The sequence below is a fragment of the Mesoplodon bidens genome (assembly GCF_964165515.1).
Source record: "Mesoplodon bidens genome assembly, chromosome: 15".
NCBI classification, from domain to species: domain Eukaryota; kingdom Metazoa; phylum Chordata; class Mammalia; order Artiodactyla; family Ziphiidae; genus Mesoplodon; species Mesoplodon bidens.
In genome coordinates, this window is record NC_138171.1 from 2,754,935 (window position 1) to 2,779,424 (window position 24,490).

At 54.5% G+C, this 24,490-nt stretch overlaps 1 protein-coding gene across 1 annotated transcript in view; it reads right to left on the minus strand.

Moving 5' to 3' along the window:
- Positions 1-24,151, minus strand: part of CDH4 (cadherin 4) — a gene marked incomplete at its 5' end in the record, with an annotated part of 569,921 nt that extends 545,770 nt beyond the window's left edge. The window contains 2 exons of the mRNA XM_081257492.1: positions 21,762-21,873; positions 24,095-24,151. Coding sequence (XP_081113618.1) covers positions 21,762-21,873; positions 24,095-24,151 — 169 coding nt within the window. The remainder of the gene's footprint in view (positions 1-21,761; positions 21,874-24,094) is intronic.
- Positions 24,152-24,490: the final 339 nt, after the last annotated feature.

The window sequence follows — 24,490 nt, forward strand, 5'->3', positions numbered from 1 at the left end:
TACTTTTAAAAGAATGGCCATATGACAGGCCTCGGGCCAAGGAGGCCCGGGAACATGGGTATCTCCCAAAGTCCTGGCTGGGAGCACAAATTGCCACTACCTCCCCTGAAACATCCTTTACATGTGTGGATCCAGAGCCATGTAACAAACAGAGCCTCTGAACCAGAAATTCTGAATTCTGCCTCTAATGATTCATCATAAAGAAGTAATGAGAGATGTGCCCTGAGATGCGTTTACATAGATTTTCTTCAGCATCCATCATTTTCAGCAGCAAAGAACTGGAAACGTCCTTCTAGTCCTCCACCACACAGGCACCCCACACGTACTGGATATGCATACGTGACACATGCATGCACACGTGCACACCACACAGGCACACACATTTGTGCACTACACATGCACACGTGCACAAACACATGTCTGTACATATGCACACACCACACTCACATGCTCATATGCATGTATGTACAACTCTCACCCAGCACGTGTGCACATACGAACACACGCTACAGCCATGATCACACATCATCACACCAGTCACTTGAATGTGTGTGCACGTGTGGTATGTACACACAACAGCACCCACATGCTTGCACACAGGTACATACAATACACAAGGGTGCCCACATGACTACACATACGTGTGTACTCGTGATGTCATGCCATGCCTATACACAGCGCGTGCACACGCACACACACACCCACACCTGACATGCCAAGTGATTAACTGTGGCTGTTCAGGGGAGGGAGACAAACTTACACTAACTTACTTTTTGTGTGTTTTTCAGTTTATCAAGTTTTCAAAAGTAAATTGTTTGACATTTTAAAAATGCAAAATGTTCTATTAAAGTAAGAGAGAGAAGGATGAAAGGCAATTGCTTTTGAGAAAGAAGCATCTTATCCAACACGTGTTCCCAGAGGTTAACTCTTGCATTATGGCCTCATTAATTCTGCTCCTGACCGGCCTCTTCCTCAGTTGTCTTTTTCCTCCTCTGTGTGGCTCTCTCCACAGCAGCTGGAATTTTCAAAGCAACATCCAAACAGATCCAGAATGGGGCCAGGGCTCACTCCTTCTGCAGGGGCAGGCTGTTTTATTTGTTTTTATTGGGAGTAGCCAGGCTGGCGGACAAGGAGATGCTGGGTCCTCTTGTGAGAGATGCACATTCTAGGGTCCACACCGACGGACACACATGCCCCCTCGGGCCTCGGTGCTGGCCATGTGGACTCCCACCATGAGTTTTGGTGCTGTCCTGGTGCACACGGGGCTCGCCTGGGTCCCCACAAGGCCTCACGTTAGTGCTGGAGCTGGCAGGGGGTTGGGGGGGGCAGGTGGAGGGAAACCCTCGCCCACCGCGAACTCTGACAGCTCCGAGCCACCAGAGAGGCCCGCCCACACGCTGGGCTGTCCAGGACTCCAACGCAGCTCTGTCCACAGCTGGGCCCAGGCTCTCTGCCCCATCTGTGGACCACCTTACCATTTTCCCTCCCATTTTTCTAAAAAAAATTCACGACTTCCAAGGAAACATTTCATCACCGAGGGAAAATGGAAAACCGGTAGCACGTACCACAAAGAGAAGCAACCGTCAAGAACTGTCAAAATGTTGGGAACAGTGATGCTATGAGAACTTACCTGGACACTGCTGCCCCTTGCCCCCGGCCCCTCCTTCAGAGCGAGCAGCATGACTGGAAAGCTGCCGAGGACGTCCTGGCCCCAGGGTCCTCACCAGGGCAGCAGGGGCACACTGCACACGCGAAGCCACCGAGTCACGCAACTGCGGTCACCCCCAAGGCTTTTATGTTAACTGACTCTGTGGTTTTATGGAAGTACTTGCATTTAAAAGGGAAATTTGTATCGCTGGCTAACATTGCGCTTGTAAACAAGCACGGTAAAAGCAAAATAATATCATTAAATTCTTGCTTCATGCCTGGTGTTTGCTCCCTTTGTGAAAAAGTGAGATTCTCAAGAATACGGACATCCTGGTGCCAACCTGAGGCCTTGGTGTTGGAAGAGAATGTAAAGGGCGGTGGCTTTTCCTACGCTGCATGCGCCACGGGAACCCTGGATCCTTCGGATGCAGGGAGGCACCGCAGAGCCCGACGCTTTGGGGGTCTTCAGGCTCTGATAGCCTGTATGTGAGCAAAGTGCGGTTAAAATCCGATTCCCACCTCGGCGGGGGCTTCTGATCAAAACAAGCTGTCCTCACCGCACTGCTTGCCTGCACCACACCCAGCCCCGAGGCCCAGCCCCAAAGGACCATGCACCCTGCCCACCCAGCCCCAGCGGTCAAGGGTCACAGCCAGCAGGAGGGTGGTCCTACCTTGGAGGCCCTGGGCACCGCCGTCCACTCGGGCCTCCTCTGGCCTGTGGTCAGCACGGAGCCCTATTCTAAAGATGCCAGGCAGGCCGTCTCCTTCTCCCCAGAGAGGTTTTCTTCCTTGCAACCAGTGGGCCCTGGTTAAGGTGTCCCCTCCTATCCAGCAATGCAGCTTCAAGACGGTGTCACAGGCTCACAGGAGTGCTGGCCTTGTGACATAGAGCAGAGTCCAACCCGAGGTCACAGACTGTCAACCTGATGTTCGGCCCAGAGACCTGTTGTGCGTGGCTCGTGGAATGTTACAAGATAGGGAGTTTTCACACCAGGGTCCAGACTGCCTGTGTGTCTGGCAACTGGAAACAAGGTCAAGTCTGCGTCCCCCCAGCACTCAGGCCAGGGCACCACCCTCAGAGGCGCCGAGTCTTCAACACCCCTTACTGTCTCCCCTCTGCCCCCTGGGGGCTTTGAGGGCACCCAGGTTCCAGCCTCGGGGGCAGGATCCTTCTCCCGTCTGGGAGGACAGCACCCGTGGATGACTGGCCCCAGCAGGTGCACTGGGGGGGGCCCAGGCCGAGCCGCATGATGGCCTCTATGGCAGGGACCGTCAAGGGGCAGCGGAGAGGTGGGGGCCCAGCCCCCTCAGGAGGGGCAGGGGGCCTCCAGAGAGGACTTGCTGCCTGAAGGGAAAGAAGGAAAGAAAGTAAAGGGATGGAGGGCCGAGGAGTTCCAGCTATGGGGGCGCGAGGGGGGCAGGGAGCCGCACTGGGGGAGTGGGAAGGAGTGTGACAGTCACGAGAACCTGCGCAGGCAGGGCCGTGGATGACGCCGGGGGGATTAGAGCACAGCAGGGACACGACCTGTCACCCACTCAGCGACCGGCCGTGAGTGTCCCTCTGAGCCCGGCCAGCACAGGCCCGCGTGCTCTCACAACCATGATGCAGCAGAGGGAGGCGTGACGGGCAAGAGGATAACAGGAGGGGCTCCTGGGCTGTTTCCACAGCGCCCCAAGGCAGACAGAAGAGGGGGGCCAGGAGGGCGACGGGTGGACAGGGACAGCCCCCCCGGCGAGGGGCCAGGAGCCAAGTGCCTGAGACAGGAAGGAGCGCCAGGAGCAGGGCAGAGGGTCCCCCGCAGGGGCCCCGGGACAAGGATGAAGAAGAGAAGGGAACCGGGGCACAGGGCACGTGGCTTAGCCCGGAGCCCGGCGAGGGGACAGGATGAGGAGGGCGCGCAGCCTTGAGGGCGGCTGCGGCTCTGCTTCCGAAGCTCCTTCTGGCATTTTGGCAGAGGGTGCACTTGAAAGCAAGAGCTGAGAGGCAGCCAGGCCCCTGCGAGGCCTGAGCCATCCGCCGGCAGGAGGACCAGGCGCCTGGAGCCGCCCGGCGGTGCCCGGCCGCCTGGCCAGCCCGCGAGTATTCCCGGATGTGCATTCCGTGCAGCCCGGCTGCAGTGGAGACCTAGAGGGGACAGCTCTCAGGAAAGGCAGTCACGGGGCCACGGGGCTTCTCACCCCTAGAAATGCAGGAGTGTGGGCGGCCCTCAGAACGAGAGGCGGGGGCAGCCAGAAGCAGACCCACCCTAGGTCCGCAGCTCCCAGCAAGCTCAGCACACTTCCACAGCCTCCAGTGTCTGTTACGGCACCGGCTGCAGCAAACACCGCAGGTCAGCCCTTAGTCTCCACGCGGAAGGAGCCTCGCTGTCGGACTCTGAAGCGAGCCCCCGCTTAAGAAGTGAAGCTCATCAGATTCACGCCTTCCGGATCACTGAGTCAGTTGGCCCCCCGTGCAGGTGAGGCCCCAGGGCCCCCAGGCCCTTCCTCAGAGCCTCCAGCATCCCACAGGCTCATCACCCAGAGCAGCGAGGGGTGACCTGTAGAGTCTCAATTCTGCGCTCCTGGAGGAGACCCGCCCCCCACCCCCACATTCCCTTCCTGCCCAGTAGCCTCTGTTTCTCTTGCACTTTGAACGTTCTCCTCTTGGAACAATTACTATAAGCCCTGAGCTGTTTCCTGGGGACTGAGCCCCAGGATAGGGCCTCTGGTTCTCGCAGCTGGAAAGGCATCCCCTCCCCCCACCCCCACCCCACAGCCAGGTGGGCTGCTGCCTGGAGTCCCTGTGAGCCGAGCCCTGATAAAGAGCCAGTCCTCAGCCCACGGACATGTCATTTCAGCATCAAGAATGAGAACTACCTGCCTAACTACAACCTCAAAACATCACTACCTCATCTGGGAGGCCTTGGGCTCAGCAAAGCAGGGGAAGGAGATGAATCGATACCAAGTTATCAGCCAAGCGGTTTGATTCCTGCACATTTAAGCACACAGGCACCTCTGGATCTCGATCCCCTCAGGTCAGCATAATTTTACAGAGGTGCCCGATTCTCAGCAGTGAAATGATACTGGCAGACAGGCCTACCTGGGGAGGGGTGGAGGTGGCAGGGAGGGGGCATAGGTCAAACAGTTTTAAAAACAAATCAGAAGTCAGTAGGTGGTTGTCCTTGGCGCCCTGACCCCCGGGCGAGGAACCACCTGCCTCACAGATACCCAGACCAGCCAAGCAGCCTGCTGAGTAGTTTACCAGATGACAGCAGAGGTGCTTTTCACCCAGGTTACAACACAGAGAAAAGTGCCAGGAGCTGAAATGTGAGGGCCTATTGGCCTGATGGGCACCCAGTCTGCAGTTCCTGGTCTGGACTGGAGCTGGAACAGTCAGCCCGGCCCCAGCTTCATCAGAAGGCCTATGAGCCTCTGCGCAGAAAAAAGCACAGAGGGAGAGGTTGGCCGGCACTAAAACTCTGGTGCAATAATTGTCGTTGTTATCCAATTATGCTCGGAATACCTGAAGCTAACACGGCCCACAGAGGGGCAATTTCATTAGACTGAGACCCACTTGTCTCACTTTACTTTGATAACGGCTTAATAAATAAACTGAGTGAGTCCTAACACAGAGTTGCAAAATGAAAAATACTTTGGCTTTTCCATTTTATGCCCCTCCTTCTCTAATTATCTCACTTTCATATTTTCTTGCTTGTCAGTTTCAGCCTCTGCCTCCTCCAGAAGGTGGAAAAAGCTCATCTCTTTCTCCTGCAAAGATCCCTTCCTGGGAAGGCGTTCCCTGGGTGTGCGCTGGGCCATCTATCTTCTCTCTCCAGACCTAACACACAGTTACCTAGAAAACACACACACTCAGAGTAAGACCATAATTGGGGCAGCCATAAAGGAGAGTACAGTCAACATTACATTATTGCATATTTTAATAAAACTATGAGGCAAGGGAGGTGGAAGGAATTAATGTCACTTAGCTCAGGCAGAAGGGAAGGGAGAAGACCCCAAAGGAGGGCCCAGTGGAGAGATGACATTTGAATCAGGAGGCTCTGGAAGATCCCCCAGATGCAGGGGCAAGCTGGGAAGGGTGGCGGCCAAGACAAAGGCACAGAGCAGGGGAGGGCTGGCAGGTTCTAGCTACCTGGGCAGGTGATTCAATGCTGGTGCCTGGCAGGGTGGGCATGCCATGGGGAAGAAGGGAAAGAGCCGTGGGGAACATGGCACGAGGGGCCTAAGACTCTCCGGGATCCATTGATAATAGGTCAAGGATAGCTATGGTTACTTCGACATCTAGGAATCCAAAGACCCACAGGGTTTATGAAGTGAATCACCATCACCAATGGCAAAATGAACAACGCAATATATTAGTGACAAGTGTGGGGACAGGAAGACGGCAGAAGCATGGGGTCACAATTATCTACTGCTCCACGGGGGCTGCTAGTCGTCTCTCCCCCAGCCCCGAGATCAGCACCTGGATCAAGAATGCCCCTGTAGATCAAGGCACTTACCCCAAGTCTAACCAAGTGCATCTAACCTCAACCCTTCAGATCATTTAAAAGCAAAGGCATAAACACATCACAGGTACAAAATCTATGGAATTATGTTCAGTTCAAAACTGCAGACACGCACTTCTGGTCCTACATTCTAAGCTTAAGAGTTCAAACAGAAATGAGACTTTAATTTTTGCTCAGGAAAATAAAAATAGGTTAATAGGGTCCAGTCAAGCTGCTAGAAGGGGTTTTTCTGTGCCAAGAGACAGGCACCGCGAGTTTCCCTAAACAGGTTATCATTTTAACATTGTAAAACACTAGACTTATTTTTTAAATAGCAAAACTACAATTATCTCTGCATGTCCCATATCGCCGTTCTGCAGTGCTCCCGCTCCGCAGTGCTCCCGTAACCATCTGAGGTCAGTGATATGGCTGGGATGAGTGTGTCTGTGCCACGCTAGATGGCCAGCCTTATCAAAGCCCAACTGCATTAATCCTTTTCCTTACATCAAAAATCAAGTAACTTTCTGGAGAGAGGCTACAGTCTCACCAAGAGCGGTTCCACTGGTAGACAGCAAGTTGAGATTAACAGCACAATATGTTAGGAAATAAACAGATAAGCGTTTGCCTCCGCAGCTGCTGGTTGACACTCAGAGCTCAAGACTCCTTCAGAAAAATACAGGCAAGCGTCCAGAGTCGCACCCGATCTCACCATCAGCCTTCACCACCCAGGAGAGAGACTAGGAAGTTGGGCGAGAAACAACGCCCTCACCCACGATGCCGTCTCCCATCGACAAAAGTTTTTACCCGCGTGGCATTTAAGCAAGAAGGAAATAATATTTCAAAACTGAAAAGAGAAATGCAGTACGGCAACGCCTAAACAGCCGCAGGAGGGGATGCCTCCCTGATAAAATAACCACCTTTCAAAGGGAGAAAACAGTGGGATTTGCTGCCCACGGGGAGCAGCAGGTTTAGAGGGAGGGGGTCTGCAGCCTCCTTATCTTGGGAGCAGCCCTTCTGCTCCCCTGGGGCTGGACGAGGTGACGAATTAGTGCCTCCCTGAAGCTGTAACCTTAGAAAGCCACTGGGGGGCTTTCTATCTGCATGTCACCGAGTGACATCCTTCCAGAATCCTCCTTTTAGAACCCAACAATGGAGCATGTCTGCCAGCGCAGGGGCTGCCGGGAGGACGCAGGCCTGGCTTGAAAAGAATTCTCTCCTTGGTGCCTCTTTTGTGCGGGGGAGGAAGGGCCATTCATGACACAATTTTATGTTAAAGAAGGAAGCAACCAAGTCCCCTCTCTTCTGGTCTTTCTCCCTCAGCCCTGCACCCCTTCCCATCCCCGCCCACAATCAGCTGCCTGATTTAAACACAGCCTCTGAGTCCCGACCTGCCCCCCGCCACCAAACCTGGCGCATTGAGGGGAGACCTGTCACCTTTCATTTTGATCTTTCAAGCGGGAAAAGGCAAAACCAAGATTCTCTCACATCGTGACCGAACCATCACGTGAGCGGCACCTCTTCTGGGGGAAAGGCCCAACCTCCAGGCTGACAGGGCTGAAAAATCAAATTCCTATTTTAGGTTCACGTGGCCTCGCCCACTGTGTGAGGCTGACAGGTGAGAACCACCAATGCTACATCAGGTGAGCACAGAGGATTTAAACACAGACACGTGACCCTCCAGGCCGAAGCCTCACGGTGTAAGATGCTGGAGCCCAGGCCTGTGGCTCCACGCCAGCCCGAGGGGAATTCAGTCCTGCTCACAAAGAAATCAGAAAGGCAGCCCCCTGGCCCCTCCCTTGTGCTGATTCAGCGAGGCTGGACGTGAGGACCGTCTTCTATCACTTAGGAAGAAGGAGCGCCCCTGTCAATGGGCTGCATTTAATACAGCAGAAGATGGCGGGAATCGAAGGGCACTGGGAAATTAACACACAAGGGATGATCCTTCAAGCCGGGCCCTACAAGTTTCCTCTAATTACAGGCATCTGCTCTGCCCGAGCAAACCTGCATCCCACATAAAGCACACAAGACGTGGAGAGAGGTGGGAGAGACTCAGATGAGAAGGCTCTTCCATCCCATACCCTAGTCTATCCTGTGAAACTCTGGAAAGTTCCAGAACCTCTGTGTGCTGGACTTCCAAAAAGTGGAGACAACCCCATTCTAAGTCCAGGGGCTGCAACAAAAGTCTGTCGCTGTCATCATATTTAAAATCAAAGATCTTTAGAGAAGGCTATGCTTATAGTATTTCAAATGCAAATATCCCAGGACGACCTACAAATACAGTTCAGGTTTATCGGGGTGGGGGACAGATCTTATGTCATAAAGACGCATCTGCAGTTTCTAGGACTAGAAATCCAGAGCATTTGTTAAGTGTTTATACCAAAAATACCCCAGTGAAACACTCCCACCAGTTGGGAGACACCCTCCCTTCCAGCAAAGGTGCCACTGCTCAGCCAGAAGGAAAGACACTTGAGGTTCAGGCGGTACCCCTGCCCCTCATCATTTTCAAAGGATCCAAGACTTCAAAATGGATTTCAAAGGCCGCTGCAATTTTGGCAGCATGGTAGAAAATTGACGTTTACCAGCCATTAACCTTTCAAGCACGGAACAATTTTGTTTTCTTACATGGAAGTCTATCTTACACTTCTCTGTAGAGAAATCCTTAAGCTGTCCAGCTCCTTAAAAAAAAGTCACTGTGAAACCTCTCTGTTCCAAAAAAATATAGGTCTATAATTTTACGGACTTTTGATCACAATTTTATCACCTTCAGCCCTTTGCTGGTATTCTGTTTTTATCTTAAAATGTAAGAACTAGATAAGACAAGTGGTATAATCCCTTCTTTGTATCTGAGGGAAGGTGGGAAAGAATAAGATAACTTGAGAAAAAAGCGTCCTTCCGGCTTCAAACAGTGAGGGGCCTGCAGGACAGTGACGGCTCTCTTTGGACACTCATTGCCTAATGACTCCATTAGCTTGTCACGCCCCAGCATTAAATGTGATATGACATAATCCAATCATGCCCAGCCCTATTAATAAATAACGGTCGTGAAATTATGTCCATGTGCGGCCTCCATTCCCCGTGAGCCTACAAAGCTTTAAATAAGCCTCTCCATCATTTGTTTATTCAATTTTAAAAACATGCCTTTTGCCAAGAGGTCTCTGGCCACACGTAAGAATGTAAAGGTCAAGAAGGGAAAAAGTCCCCAAACAAAACCATAAAAAATATCAAATCAAGCTGCCGTCTAATGGAAAACGTACTGCTCCAAAGGCCAGCTCATCACATCTCAGGGGCGAGGAGGAGGAGAGTCGGGGTCATTTGTTAACAAGAGCCGTGACCACGATGCAGGCTGGCGGTGGCCTGCCGTCCACGGGCCACACTCGGCTTCCTGCAGGTCACACGTCAGTCCTGCTGGACCCTCGAGACCAGCCTGGGCAGTGAACCATCATTTCCTCCTGGGGAAGCAGTGCCAGCGGTCACATCACACACGGCACGTGCCTAGGGCCACACAGCTGATGACGGGGGCGCCGGGTCTGCACCCCCCGGGCTATCAGACCCCGTGCCTCGGGGGTGCCCGGTCTCCGTGAGGGGAATCGGGGCCAAGGTGATGGACAGGACAGGGCAAGGGCGGGCCTCAGGAGGCAGGCTGCCCCACTTAAACAACTGTCCCCAAACCATCCAGCATCAGCGTCCCCTGCTTCGTAAAAGGGGGCTAATAATGCGTCCTCCTCAGAGGGTGGTGGTCGGCACCGGCAAGGTGCCTGGTGCAGAGGAAGCCTAGATCCACAGACTAGAAAACAGAACAATGGTCCTCCCAACTCCTCGGATGGGACCGGACGCAGGCATGGGACAGGGCGCCCGTGGGAGCCTGGTGCTCACCACAGGGGCTGCATGACCCAGCTCACCCAGTTTACAGCGTGCATAACCCAATGCCGTGCAAACGGCCTGACCATCAAGAGAAAGCAACGACACGGCTGATCCAGAACGTTCCCACCCAAGGGCCCTTCCGCCTCTGCTCCGGCTGCCCTGGGTCACTCGTGGGGAGATGTGTCGCATGCAGCCCGAGGGACCAGCTGGAGCAGCGCGTGGGGCCTGAGAATCCTGGTGCCCAGTGGCAGTGGTCATGGAAAGGCCAGGCCCATTCCCATGCTGGCCGCCGGCCCTTGGGTTGCTTGCCCATCCCAACCCCAAAAGACAGACAGGATGGCCACAGCCACTCCCTCCCAGTTAAGACCTGGAGCCCCCTGGGATACCCAGGGCTCCCCGTCAACACAGACCCAGCAGGCAGGGCGGCTTGCAACAGTCTGGTCCCAGGAATGCAGGAGGCTACCTGCAACGCAGCCGCAGACGGACAGGGACAGGGTCAGGGCCTTGGAACCTGAGCTGAGCAGCTGCCTTCCTGGGGAAAGCCCGCTCACCTCTGCTTTCCGGAGAGCTAAGGGGCCAGGCAGCAAAAACGCGGCTGCTCGAGACACGGAAACGAGACCCTGGGAGCCAGAAATAATGCCTTTTTGCATTTGCAGAGTAAAGCAGTTCTGGGGAGAGAAGAGGCATATTCGATGAGTGCTTTCCTTCCGGAGAGCACCCGCTCCTTCACGAACATCTCCACAGTGGCAGAGGGAGCGTGCCTTTCCTTCTGCAGCAGCAGTGGTTCAACGATACATTCTCAAATGCAGACCTTCAGGTTAACAAAATATTTACAGTGTATCTGTGTGATATTATCTGAGCTATAATCCTTGTTAAAATTCCATTTGACCGGGAAGGATAATGGGAGGAGAGCAAATGTTCACATACATTTTAATTCCTATGAAACTGTTCCGTGTCAGGCTTTATAATACGAGAGCCTACATTTCTATACCGACGTGCCCCATTTACTGTTCTGGGGAGATGGAAACCACAGCATCCTTCCCACCGCCCACCTGAGCAGCACTTGAGGATGCTGGTTACCTCCCGGCAGACCCCCTCACGGAAAACACACTTTCTCATGAGGGATGCTGAGCGCTGGAATTCTGAAGGTAAACGTCCTCTAGACCTGAAGCCTTCAGGCTTTAAGGAACATCAGCTTCCCTGGCAGTTGGATTAAATAGGCAGAGTCCTAGGGCACAGACCCAGGATTTCTAGTTCAGTGTGTGTGTGAGTTTCCTGGGGCTGCTGTAACAAGTGACCACAGACTTAAAAAAAAAAAAAAAAAAAAAAGTATTCTCTTGGGCCTCCCTGGTGGCGCAGTGGTTGAGAGTCCGCCTGCCAATGCAGGGGATACGGGTTCGTGCCCCGGTCTGGGAGGATCCCATATGCCGCGGAGCGGCTGGGCCCGTGAGCCATGGCCGCTGGGCCTGCGCATCCGGAGCCTGTGCTCCGCAACGGGAGAGGCCACAAGAGTGAGAGGCCCGCATACCGCAAAAAGAAAAAAAAAAAAAAAAAAGTATTCTCTTGAAGTTCTAGAGCCCAGAAGTCTGAAATCCAGGTTGGCAGGGCTGCACTCCCTCCACAGGCTCCAGGGGAGTGTCCTTCCCGCCTCTTGCCGCTCCTGGTCCCCCAGGTGTCCTTGGCTTGTGGCCTCATCACTCCAGGCTCTACTTCCGTCGTCACACAGCTTCTCCCCTGTGTGTGTGTCTCCTCTTCTGTCACTTATAAAGACACTTGTCACTGGATGCAGGGCCCTGGATAATCCCAGGTGATCTCCTCTCAAGATCCTTAGCTTAGTTGAACCCGCAAAGACCCTTTCTCCAAACACGGTCACAGCCACAGGTTCTGGGTTGATGTATCTTTTGGGGCCACCGTTGTCAACCACGAATTGGCCCTTGCCATGGGCACTTGCCATCCACCTCTACAAGGATTAAATCACATGCTGCTGCAGCCACTGACCTTCGACACCCCCTGAAAGGAGCTCAGGGTGGAGAGCAGAGATGAGGGACTCTGTGCTCTGGGAAAAACTGGCAGAACAGGTCTTCAGATAGTTAGATATTTTCAGGAGCTGATTTTATGAGCCCACTTCTTGCATCTCCTCGTATCTAGAAAAGCACTAAAATCCTTCATGGTGACGTCTGCTCCCTGCAACTAGCAGAAAGTTTGACTGCACGTACTCCCCCTTCACCAGAATCACATCTATACTGACCTTCCCCCCTCCTTCTTTGGAGCGGTTGCTCAGAGCTCTCTGAGATGCTATCTCCCAGGCTATAGTCCCCATTTTGCCCCCAGTAAAACTTAACTCACGACTCTCACACTGCATTTTTTTAAGTCGACACCATCCAACCCGCTACAGTTGGTGTGGGAGGGGACCCAAGGGCCTGCCGGGTTTAACAGTGTCCCCCAGGCAGGCAGTTCCTGGACCACACTTGGACATCCTGCCCCTCTGCAGATAAGCAAACCAAGGCCTAGAGAAGGGAGGGCCGCCCCCATTCAGCTCCTCTCCCACCCTCACTCCTCCCCTGCCCCGCTGGATGCAGGAGACTGCGATGGCAAGCTTAGCACACGTGCACACCGAGGGTCCCTCTCGGCTTTCCAGGCAGATCAGCACGGGTGCGCACTCCCGAAGGGGGCTGGTCCGGAAGGCGAGCCGTCCTCGCTACCTGGCTCAAGGATGAGGAGGGCGAGGCCCCCTTCTTGGACAGACGTGGGGTCTGCACCCCGACCCCGCGGCTGGAACTGAATTAAACTGTATTCTAAGCGGAAAGCACACCTGTTCCAGGCCAGGAAGGCCTGCAGCTTCTCCCAGCCTCTCCCTGGGCAGGTAAGCTCCCACCTCCAGGAGGCCCATCCTCCTACCTGACAGGCAGGGCGTGGCACTCCCCTGCCCTGCAGATATTTATCTGTCACTGAAGGCTTACCTTAATCCTTCCTAAATCTCCATGTGCTGCAAGAAAACACAATGAAGCTAACTAAACAAGGCGCAGTTAAAAGCAGCCGGATTGGAAGGTGCTTCAGACGGGTTTTGTGGCCACCGTCACCCTTCAGAGTCTCCGGAGTGGCACATCCCCATCTCAGGACCCACGAGGAAGCTGCCAACCAGAGTCCTAACTAGAGACACCGTAGGCAGGAGCTCCTAGAGTGAGGCAGGATGGGATGAGGGCCATGGGGGGCAGGGCTCAGGGCTGCAGCTTTGGATGCAAACAGGCCTCCCTAACCCGTCTCCCACTGGGTTACTGAATCGCCCTGGGCCTCACTTTCCTCTCCGTGAAGCGGGGGTGCCCGCATGAACTGCCGAGGGTCCACAGGAGCCAAGTGAACAACACAGCACAAAGCCCGACACACAGCAGGTCCTCAGCATGCGGCAGCCTGCGCGAGGCCCCAAGGACACCCACGTCCGAATCCCCGAACCTGCGAGTACGTCACCTTCGTGGCAAAAGGGCCTCTGCAGATGTGCTCAAGTCCAGGACCTGAGATGGGAGGTGATGCTGGACTATCTGGGGGTGGGGGGCCCAGGGTCCTCACGGGGTCCTTATGAGCAGAAGAGGCAGTCGGGGAAGGTGATGTGACCGTGGGGAGCTGCACCGGTGCTGGTGTGAAGGTAGAGGAAGGGGCCGCGAGAAAAGGACAGCAGTGGGGCCTCGAGAAGCTGCAAACGCAGGAAACGGATTCTCCCCGGAGCTTCCAGAAGGATCCAGCCTGCCCACACCTGGATGTTAGTCCAGGGGGACCCATGTTGGATGGAGTCTGATGTCCAGAAGAACAAGCTGATAAATCGGTGTCTTTTAAGCTGCTACATTTATGGGTCACTTCTACCACACTAAGAAACGCATACAATCCATAATCTAAGCAAATTCCTCCCTGGAAAAGGCAGTGTGGGAGCGGAAAGTCATAGGGCCCATACAGACCAGGTGATCTGGGGGCGTGGCCTCTGACTGCCCTGAGCCCACAGGTGTCTTGAAGGCATTAAATGTGACTACATATTAGCATATAATAAGTCCTCAAAAAACACCACGTGCCCCTGATGCAGGCTGGAAGGGAAAGGGCCTTTGGTAGCATACACTAGTCAAAGATAATTAAGCAGGTTTTTGTTCAGTTTTGTTCTCTTTTGTTTAAGAAAAGGAGTGGAGGTGGGGAGAGGTGGCTGAGACAGTACCAGAGGCCACCAGGAGAGGGCAGCCTAGAGCCTGGGCAAAAAGTCACCAAAATTCTTAGTTTTTAAGCAAAAAGGGAGTGCTTTTACCAGCCTGTCTTACAACATAGCACAGCCCTCTCTGAAGATTACAAGAAAAACAAGTGCCACGAGGTTTTACAAGAGCACACGGGGGAGAACTTTACCACCCTTGACAGAAAGACAGTCACGCAGCTTACAGCATCGTGTATAGTGGAATTCACTCGGAGTAAGAATGTTTTTTTAATAAATGTGATTTATTTTATTTATTTTTGGCTGCACTGGGTCTTCGTTGCTGTGTGCGGGCTTTTCTCTAGTTGCATCGGGCGGGGGCTACTCATTGCAGTGGCGTCTCTTGTTGCAGAGCACGGGCTGTAGGTGCGCGGGCTCAGTAGTTGTGGCTCAACAGGCTCTAGAGCGCGGGCTTCAGTAGTTGTGGCGCACGGGCTTCGTTGCTCCGTGGCATGTGGGATCTTCCCGGACCAGGGCTCGAACCCATGTCCCCTGCATTGGCAGGTGGATTCCTAACCACTGCACCACCAGGGAAGCCCCATCGGAGTAAGAACTGCTCCTTCAAAGGGTCAGAATAACAGGAACATTCTTTGAAAAAATGAGTGCTGGCTTCCTCACTGGCTGTCAGTTTGTGGTTAGTTCTGGCCTCCACGTAACCATGCTCCAAAGAAAAAGAAAGGACGACAGAAGGAAGGAAGGAGGGAAGGACCTAGAATCAGAGGCCCCTCAAACACTGAGGACCCCAGGACCAGGCAGAAAGGACCACCTGCAGACGGAGGGCCCTCTCTCCCGCACAGCCCCCGCGTACCACAGAGGTGGTGCCAGGAAGCCCGGCCTGGTCAGGTGGGCGGCCTCCTTCAGACCAGGGTTGTCAGCTTTTCTCAGGAGCCTCATCGATGTCCCCCAGGCTCTGAGCTGCAGCGGGAGTGGTTTATGACACTGTCCCAAGCCTCAGCCCTGCCCCCATCAGATGTGTGCCAGGACGGCTGGCTCCTGTAGGCTTTCTCTGCTGTGTCCCCAACGTGGGCAGAGTCTGAGAGCTGAGTGAGAGTGTGGTTCTGGGACTCTGCCACGTGCCCAGAATCGCACATTCCTGCTGGCATCGCAGAATCCTGCTCTTCTAAAACCAAGGCCAGTTTTGCCAACCCAAGGTGTCCACCAAGTTTGGACCCACTTCAGATGGGCCCTTGCACGTCAGCAGCTGCAGTCAAGCACTTCTGGATAAACTGGGGCTCTGCTTGTTCCAGACGCTCAAGATGAGAAACAATTAGCACGTCTGAATGCCTGATAACTGCCGGTTTTATGGCGGTGCCCCCGAACATCTGGGGTGTCTCCTGTCCACTCAAGTGCTCCAGAAACCATCTCCGTTCACATTACAGGGGAGATGTAAACAAGCCAAGAGTGTGGGTCTGGACAAAGAGGGAAAACAGAGCGAACTGCATGCATTTAGGCCAATCTCTCAACCTCCTTAATCTTCAGTTTCTGATCCATACAATGGGAATAATTTCACCTCCCCAGCAAGGCTTTCGGGAGGATTACACGGGATGTGTGCAGAGGCTGGCACAGACCCAGCTGGGACGCAACGTTATATTATAAGTATATAAAGTTTCACATTCCCTCATCCTAAGACTCCATTAAAATACATATTTCTGAAATGCAAAACTCTTAATCTTCAAACTGCAGTGTGGATGAGTCCGTCATCCTCACATCTAACTGGTGTGTGTGCCTCTGAGATGAGGATTTTTATTTAATGACAGTTGACTAGAGAGGGCACAGGGGTTAGAGGGTGCTGGGGGGGCGCTCCTGATCCATGGCCTTAGGGACCCAGTGAGGAAGGCCAGGCACTTGCACCTCCCTCCGGGCTGCAGGGGGAGCAACAGAAGCAGTGGCCAGGCCTGCACGCGGTGTGGTGGCCGAGGGCAGGGGGCCGCAGTCCTTGGCCTCCTTTTGGTTTTAAACACGGCTATCAGGGCCCTCCATCGGCGTGAGCTTTGGCGTGTGGGCAGCGCATAAAGCAGGCTTTTCGTGCTTTATCACTGTGCTGTTCTTACCTCTTATCTGATAGAAGCCACTTTCGAAGTATATAAACTTCCCTTTCTAAACCTCTTAACTCTGCGACCAGGCAAAATTAGAGCAGGGAAAGGCTGCTGAGAAACCCAAAACAGCACTGGTCCCTGGAAAGGCAAGGCTGGCCCCAAAGACAGCCAGAGGGGTACCATGGTCTCCACCACTACCAGGGGCTCTGGGTGCTCCTTTTCAGGGGACACCTGAGGTACGGCCAACAGAAGGCAGTGAGGTCTGGGTGCTCAAAGGAGCCTCCTTTGGCTTCAAGAGCAAGGAAAGTCCTGGCTTAGAGCCAGTGGAAGCCACCCGCTGGGCCTCAGTCCTGCTTCACCTCCACTCACCTCCATGTCTTTGTTAAGACCAAGATTCCCAGTGCATAATCTCCTGGCTTCCTGGAAGAGGGTGGCTAAGAGAGCCAGCAGAGAGTTCACATTCTGGGATGGGTGGATCAGATAGACATCCCTGACTTAATATATGTAATGATTCAGTCATATCCTGGCCAAAGAGAGAGTCTGAAGTGGTGACTATTCATTTCTTCTGTTCAACAAATATTTACCGAGTGCCCAGACATGCTCTCGGCAATCCAGTGTGCTGGACGTGGATACTATTTACAAAGGAGCAGAGGGCCGCTAGAGCAAGAGTAAGGCCAAGGCCCAAGAAACAAAGGACGGAGAGAGGCTCAGGGCAGAGCATGAAACATGCTCTGAGCTTCCCGAGGGAAAGACAGGCACTTGCTAGCATGCACAGCTCTTGCTTTCCCAAAGGCAGGGATTGCATTTAGCTGCACGCCACAAGAAACTCAACTAGGGTGTTTTATCCTTATTTTTCTCATCTCTCAGGGGACAGTGAAAGGTCTGCAGTTGTTCAAGGATGCCACCTGAGATCCAGTTCCTACTCCACCATCCTCACAGTCACAAGATGGCTGCTCTGCCCCGGACATCGCATCCATATTCCAGGCAGGAGAAAAAGGTAAGGGCAAAAGAAAGAAGGCATGGCCAGCTGAGTCTGTTCCTCTTCACCATGAAAAAAACAGCTTTCCCACAAGTCTCATCTAACAGAAAAACCTAGTTAGATCCCATCGGCCAGAAAAGGGCCGTATTGCCACCTTGGTGTAAAAGTCTACCAGAGGTGTGAGTATATTAAACAGGGCTCAGTGTGAGCCAGCCGGATCAGGACAGAAGAGGTTTCATTAGTAAGGAAGAGGTTCTGTTAGTAAGGAAGAGGGATAGAATGGATACTGGACAGGCAACCCACAGTGTCCAGTGATTCATAGCACACATGGTTGCTTTGTCGTGCATGCCATTTATTTGAACATTCAGAGCAGCTCCCGCTTATCTGTGAGTTGGTGGAGGGGACTCAGAAACACCACAGTGTCAGCATTTTCTGGCTTATTCATGACTTCACTTGACAACACCGGTTGCACACCCACGGCCCCACAAGGCAAGCATGACACTGGGTGATAGGTGTGCAGTCAGACTTGCTCAGCGTCTGGTCCATGCATCTAGCGACACCTTCCACCCTGGCAAGAGTTACCCGTCTTCACAGAGGAGGGTAAAGAGGCTATTTTCAACATACTTGTAAAGACAAGATAGCGGTACTTCTGGCCACAGTCATTACATTGTGGCGATTTCTTAGATGCCAATTCCAGACCCCTGCATGCATTTGGTCTCTCCTCAACCGTCCCTCCCTCTGTGTGACTTGATACACAAATGAGTCATTCGTTCTACAATGCATTGCCTGTTACTCTGCTTTGGGTAGGGTGCTGGAAGCTGGGGAAACCTTATGTGGCAGACACTGATGCTTGTCTCCTCGGTACCCATTCCTCCCTTCTTCCTTCCCAAGACCCCCAACTCTGCTCCAGGTAGCAATTTACTCATCTACCAGGTGATGGATCATAACAGGTCTAAGTCAGACTGTGCAATTCTCTGCTTCCCAGCCTCCCCACCTCTTTCCACCGGGAGTGGAATGTGACCTAGTGCTTGCCAGTGAGAACTTCAGCAAGGGTTCTGAGAAAGTGTCTGCTTTTCTGATACAGGGAAGAGATGCAGATGGTGCTGCTACTCCCTCCTTTTTCTAGCTTGCTGTGAACTCAAATGCAATGCCTGGAGCCACAGCAGCCAGTTTACAATGATGAGGCAATACACTGACAAACTAAAGGTGGCAGAATGATAAGAATAAAGATTAGGCGTGAGATGGTGCCACTGACCTGATCAGCCCTTGACTACCTATCTCTTCACGGTTATGTGAGAAAAATTGTAAGATTCTGTTAATTGGGTTTTATCCTGCTGGCCCAGAACATTCTAAATGTTAAACCAGAGTGACGGGGCTGCTGCCCTCATGAACCTTACAGTTTAAGTAAGAAAGATGATTGACCAGATAATATAAATTCTCCAATGAGAAAGCAAAGGGTGGTCAAGGGCACAAGATGGTCATAAACTCACTGGGATATGGGAGAGGGAAGGCTTTTCTGAGGCAGTCTCAGTAAATGAAGTCATCAGAAACAAGGCACCTCTTTCTGTATTATCTGAACTCGTCGGGCAATGTCCAGACCCCACTTCCCCTGCCCTGGCAGACAACATTTTCACACACGTCACCCTCTTCTCCAGGAGCGAGGACACATACGACGCATCCGTGCTGGTTTCCCACAAAGCCGCCCCTCAATCTCCCATCCTTGTGGGGTTACCTTGAAGCTGGTCTGAGTTTTCGCAGGACTCTGCCCGCCATGAGAGAGCAATGCAGGTCAGTGCATCAGCTGCAGCCTCGGGCCGGGCTGACCGTTAATTATTAACAAAGCCGAGAAAAAGACACCAGCTTAGCCACTACCCAATGCTAAACTATGGTGTAGAGAGCGCTCTGTTTTCACGTAAGGAAAAGGGCTCAACCATCCTATTTTAGATATTACCATGCACCAGTGATCATGGCCATCAGTGAACGACCCTGGAAACACACCACGGTGTAAGAGTGTGTGCAGTTACATTCGAGTGCTCACCAGAAAGCGCACAGACAGGAAACAGAACGCGGAGGGGATCCAGGAACTACAGGTCAGCTAAACAAACACTCCACACGGCATACGTAGCGGTTCTGCCCGCCACTCAAAAGGATCCCAATACCATAGTATCTGCTACCCAACTGGGGAAAACTGTTTTAAGCCTAATTAGCGTGAAATTTTTTGAATGCAAATGCTTTTCATTTAGACATAAAACAAAATGCCACAACATTTCTTCCACCCATTTATCATAAACAAGTTAATTACTGTGTAACAAATCTCTCCTTCTGGAGTCTGGATGTTTGGGGCTGCCGGTGAGCTGACTCCGGCAAAGAGAAGGAACCGCAAAGCAGTCATTAATGGCTTACGGCGCATTTAGAATAAAACGGGAACTCTGTGAAGCTTTGCTTGTCAAATTAAGGTTAAGCTCTCTCCACTGGAATAACTCACTTGTAAGTAGTCATTATCTATTTAACTTGATTCCTACCAGGATAACAGAAATATTGTGCCACTTATTTATTTTCGACACATGCATCTTCGCTGTGGTCCTGTCGTTTGCAAAGTTTTCTACATAAACAGAGATGTTTATCTGCCGTGGCTTGAGTGTATGCAGTGGTAGCTTGTGCCTCCATATGTGTAAAATTATTTCTAAGATAAAACCTCTCTGTCCCTGAGAACACAGAGGGGGTGGCACACGCAGGTGAGGGAGATACTCTGTGATTTCCCCCTCAACCAGGTTTGGGTTGGGCCTCATCGCAAGTATAAATAAGGGCCGAGAATATGAGTCGTGCATCCACGCAGCCTGTGAGCTGGTCCAAGTTCACGTACGATGATGGACTCCTGGGCCATACAGGGCAGGCCAGCATCCAGCCAGCGACCAAGGCTTCCCCATCCCATGGGCTAGGAGCAGAGGGCAGGTCAGCCTGGACCCGCACAGTCCACCAGGAGAGAGAGGAGATGCTAGTTGGAAATCTTACATTTTATTAAGAAAAGAGAATCATCTGTCGTTCTCTTCCATGGTATGTAGCACCTGCTGTTACAAAAATAGAGGTACTTTTTCTTAAATTCCTGAGTAAAATTGATATGCCAAGATCTTATCAAGTTTAGCTCCATACTGGGGAGGTGGCAAGGATGCCAGCCTCAGGACACACAAACAGCAGGACCGCAGTAAGCCTCTCCTGATTTGTACTGAGAGTGACAGAGTCTTCCGGGCCTTCTCTGTGCACACACAGGGATTCGCATAAACCCACAGATCCTGAAAGGCGGTCTCAGATGACACCCACTGTGCAATTAACAAAGCATCTCTTGAAAACTCTTACCATAGATGCTCACTCCTACAGCATACCCAGCCCGCTTCTAGGCCAACTGCCAAGAGGTTGGGTTTTTTTGTTGTTGCTTTTTGTTTTTTTGATAATCAGTGAAAGAGTCAATAGTATCACACCCCTATATTAATAGTCAACTCAGATGACAACAAATAAGTTAGAAAAGCTGGACTCGGTGCCAAGTAAGATCCTGATTAACATAACCAGGCACACACAGTAGGTCAACGAGCTGTCTCCACAGACAGGATCTGAAGACTCAACCAACTCTGTGGGCGCTCCCCCGCACACAAAGGATCTGCTGTCGGTGCTCGTGGCAGGGACGCTGTATTCCCTAAAACAGAAAACTGGGGAGGAAGTCGGCAGCCTGAGCATGATTTTGCCCTGAATATTGAAACTTAGCTTTGATGCTTCCACTAAAGTTGGTTCCCTCCATCACTTCGGAATCGGCTAAATGCAGCCGCTTCTGGGAAGCCGATGCGGGGAGGGAAGGCACGCACCGAGGTGTTTGCGGTGCCACTTTGAAACCTCAGGGAAGAAAGAACTGATTTATTTCCCCTCCCATGCAAATACAAAGGTTAGTTAGTTTGTCTTGAGAGGGAAACAGGTCGATATGCAGAAGGATCTATTGTCATTTGAGTTCCGAAGCTGCCTCTGACTTCCCCGTCACAAACGTGGATATTGTCCTGCGGTTACAATAAAGCTAATTGGCAGCTCCCTACTGCACGTGTGTTTCCGTGCTGTCAGTGGGACAGTAATGAAAACTCATGCCACATTTGCGAACAGAACGTCTGTGGGCTTATTTACTGCATCCCCAACAACATCGTCTGCTTTATCATGCATTTCAAAGCAGGGATAATTTAAGAATCCAGAATTTCATACACAAAAATACTTGGTAAGAAGGTCTCTCTCTCTGCACATTATTTGGGTGACGCTACATCCGGATTCCAGTTTGTTGCCCAGGAAATGATTCACCTCACTCAAAAATGACAGGGATTCTGAATCATTCACCTGTGATGCAAAAGGCCATTTAGGTCGACCGAGCTGCACCTCCACTGACCTCTCCACCATGGTTTTGCAAAGAGCCTGGCTCAAAGCCAGCTGAGCCTCTTTTTCTGTGGGTGGTAATGTTTCCCTAATCCAGAGCACGGTATGCCATTTCATTTCCACGTCTGCCTTACCTTTGAGGACCTTCTCTCCTTCCAGAATATTTTGGGAGATTAATGCCGTGTAATCTTCTTCAGAGAATCCAGCTTTGCAGGTCTCCCTGGCTGTAAGATCTCCATTGTGGGCCTGGGAACAAAAACAAGAGAGGTCAGAAAAAACACAGGTTCACAGAAATTGCATCCAACCCACGTTTAGTCGGGCCTCCTGCATGCAAGGTCTCCAGCTATGACAAGCCTTGGTCCACCAGAGCCTCCACCCAGACATAATCTGGGGTCTGCCCCTGTGGTCTCCACGTTAGCCGGAGACAGAGGGCATGCAGCAGGGAGGGAGGGCCGGCGGATGGCGAGGCTGAGGGCCTGTCAGGGCCTCACCCACACGTGGCAGAAGGGAAGGTCTGAGGACTGTCCAGCAGCAGAGCCAGCAGTTAGCAAATGAAGACACAGAGGAGGGGCGGCCAAGGGAGCAGGCTCCTGCCAGGGCCATGTCACCCTCCCAGCCCAGTGCTCGGGCTTGGGCTGAGGTGGGCCGGCGGCCTTCTCCTCCCTGTGGTGGCCAGGAGGAAGGAGAGAGGCAGGGCAGGAAAGGAGATTCTCCAAGACTCAGCTCCACCTCGGAGCTTGGCTCTCGGGGAGGCTGCGGGGAGGCGGGCGAGGCTTCCGCCCGCCCTCCAGTCCTCCCCCTCCACTTCTTGGACGCGTGTCCACTCTTGGAGCCCTCATCTCCAGCCTAATCAGGCCAGAGCTTCCCTAACTGACCAAAGAAGGTGGGTGTCCTCCTGTCCTGTCCCCCGGAGCACCCTGGGCTATCCTGCCCAGCGGGAGGTCTAGAACCCTGGTCGCCGGGAGGGCAGGGAAGTGTGGAGGTGGGCGAAGAGCCCCTCCCAGGCTGCGGGGAGTGGCAGTTAGGTCAGCCGCGTAGGGATGGGGAATGGAGGGAGAGGCTGCATGTGCGACGGGAAGCCAGCCCCGCGTCAGAAGAAGGAGCGCCACAGCTCCCGGCTCCGCGGCGAGCGCAGGAGCAGGGGCGCAGCCCGAACCCCGCAGTCGTGCCTTCGCGGGGCCACCAAGCAGAACGCACCTCCCCGCCTCCTCCAGGCCTGCGCGCCGCCGCCCGCCCGTCCTCGGCTCCGCAGGCTGCCCCAGCCCGGAGCTCCAGGGACCCTGACGCCGGCCTGGGCGCGGCGCCCTCATCAAAAAGCACCAAGGGGAGGAAGGGCAGGGCGCGGGGTCACTCCTCGGGTAAAGCTCAACACCACGGCTCCGTGCCTCGGGAACGAAGCTCCAAATAGGACCGAAGGCCGAGGATAGCTAACTCGCCCAGGAAAGTTTCCACCCGCCCGGGCGTGGGTCGAGCGCACCCAAGCGCCCCGAGCCTCAGAGCGGGCCTCCGGCCGCGGGCACTTGTTTATTTCCGAGGTTACAACAGCGAGGCCCTGGAGGAGCAGCGAGGCCGATCGGCCACGAGAGGGGGTTCCTGCAACTCTCTTGGCCCCGCTGCCTTACCCCAGGGGCGCCCCCCGGCGCAGCCTGCACGCTGCCCTCTGGACCTGCACCCTGCAGGCGCAGCGCAGGGCTGGGGACAGAGCTCGCGGGGCTCCGCAGGAAGAAGGCGGGCGCCCGGACCGCGCTCCCGGGTGCACCTCACCCTGCTCCTGCCTGGCGCCTGGCTCTCCGGCCCCGCTCCGAGCCGCGAGGGCCCCGCCGAACACTGGCTGCAGCAGGCGCCGAGGGAAGTCCGCGGCGAGACTGCCCCTCGGTGCACATCCGCCGCCCACCAGCAGCGGCGGTCCCTGCCAGCACCCAGAAAACGAGGACGGATGCGGCGCCGCGCCAGGAGCACCGGCCCCCAGCAGGGGCGGCCAGACCGGGTGTCCCCAACACCCTGATTTCCGGCCGGTCGCCGCCAGCTCCCCTCGTCCTCAGCCCTGGCCCGGGCTGGGCTCGCCAACTCCGGAGGAGCGCGGCGAGCGGGCGACGGAGGGCTCGCCGGCTCCACCAGCGGGCAGCCTGCCCCAGCGCGGGAGAGCCGAGCTCCGGAGCAGCGGCCGCGGACCTGGGGTGGCTGAGGGATGCTCGGCGGGTCCGCTTCGGGCAGAGCTCCCCGCGTCCCGCACTCCGCACCGCACCGCCGCCCCCCGCTGACCCGGCGGCTCCTCGCTCCTGCCGACCGCAGGCGGCTTCGCGGAGCGCGGGAGCCGGCTGGATGCTGCGGTGCGCGCGCCGGGGACGCCCGGCGCGGGCCGGGGAAGCCCGGGAAAGCCCCGCCGGGCGAGTGCGCGCCCCGCCGGCTCCGAGGGCGGCCCCGCGCTGCCGGGGCTGTCGAGCGGCCCGGACGCGAGGCAACTTACCCGGAGCGCGCCGGAGAGCGAGAGCAGCACGAGGAGCACGCCGGAGCCCACGGTCATCTTCCCCGCCGCGCCGCGCCCCGGCGCCCGCCCGATGCCCGGCGCCCGGAGCCCGTTCCCCGCCGCCGCCCCGGTCGCGCCGCTCCGATCACTGCCGCCGCCGCTCAAGCGGGCCCAGCGCCTCCAGCCAGGCTGCGCCGCCGCGACTGCCGCCCGGCTCCGGGAGCGAGGCCAAGTCCGGCCGGCGGCGGGCTCCCTCAGGCGGGTGCGTCCGCCGGCCTCTCAGCCGCCCGCGCCTCTGTTCCGCGCGTTCGGAACTGCAGGTGAAGCCGCGCGGCGGCCCAGCTGAGGCCCCGCCCCGCCGCCCGGCCCCTGCGCTCGCTCGGCCTGACGCGGGCC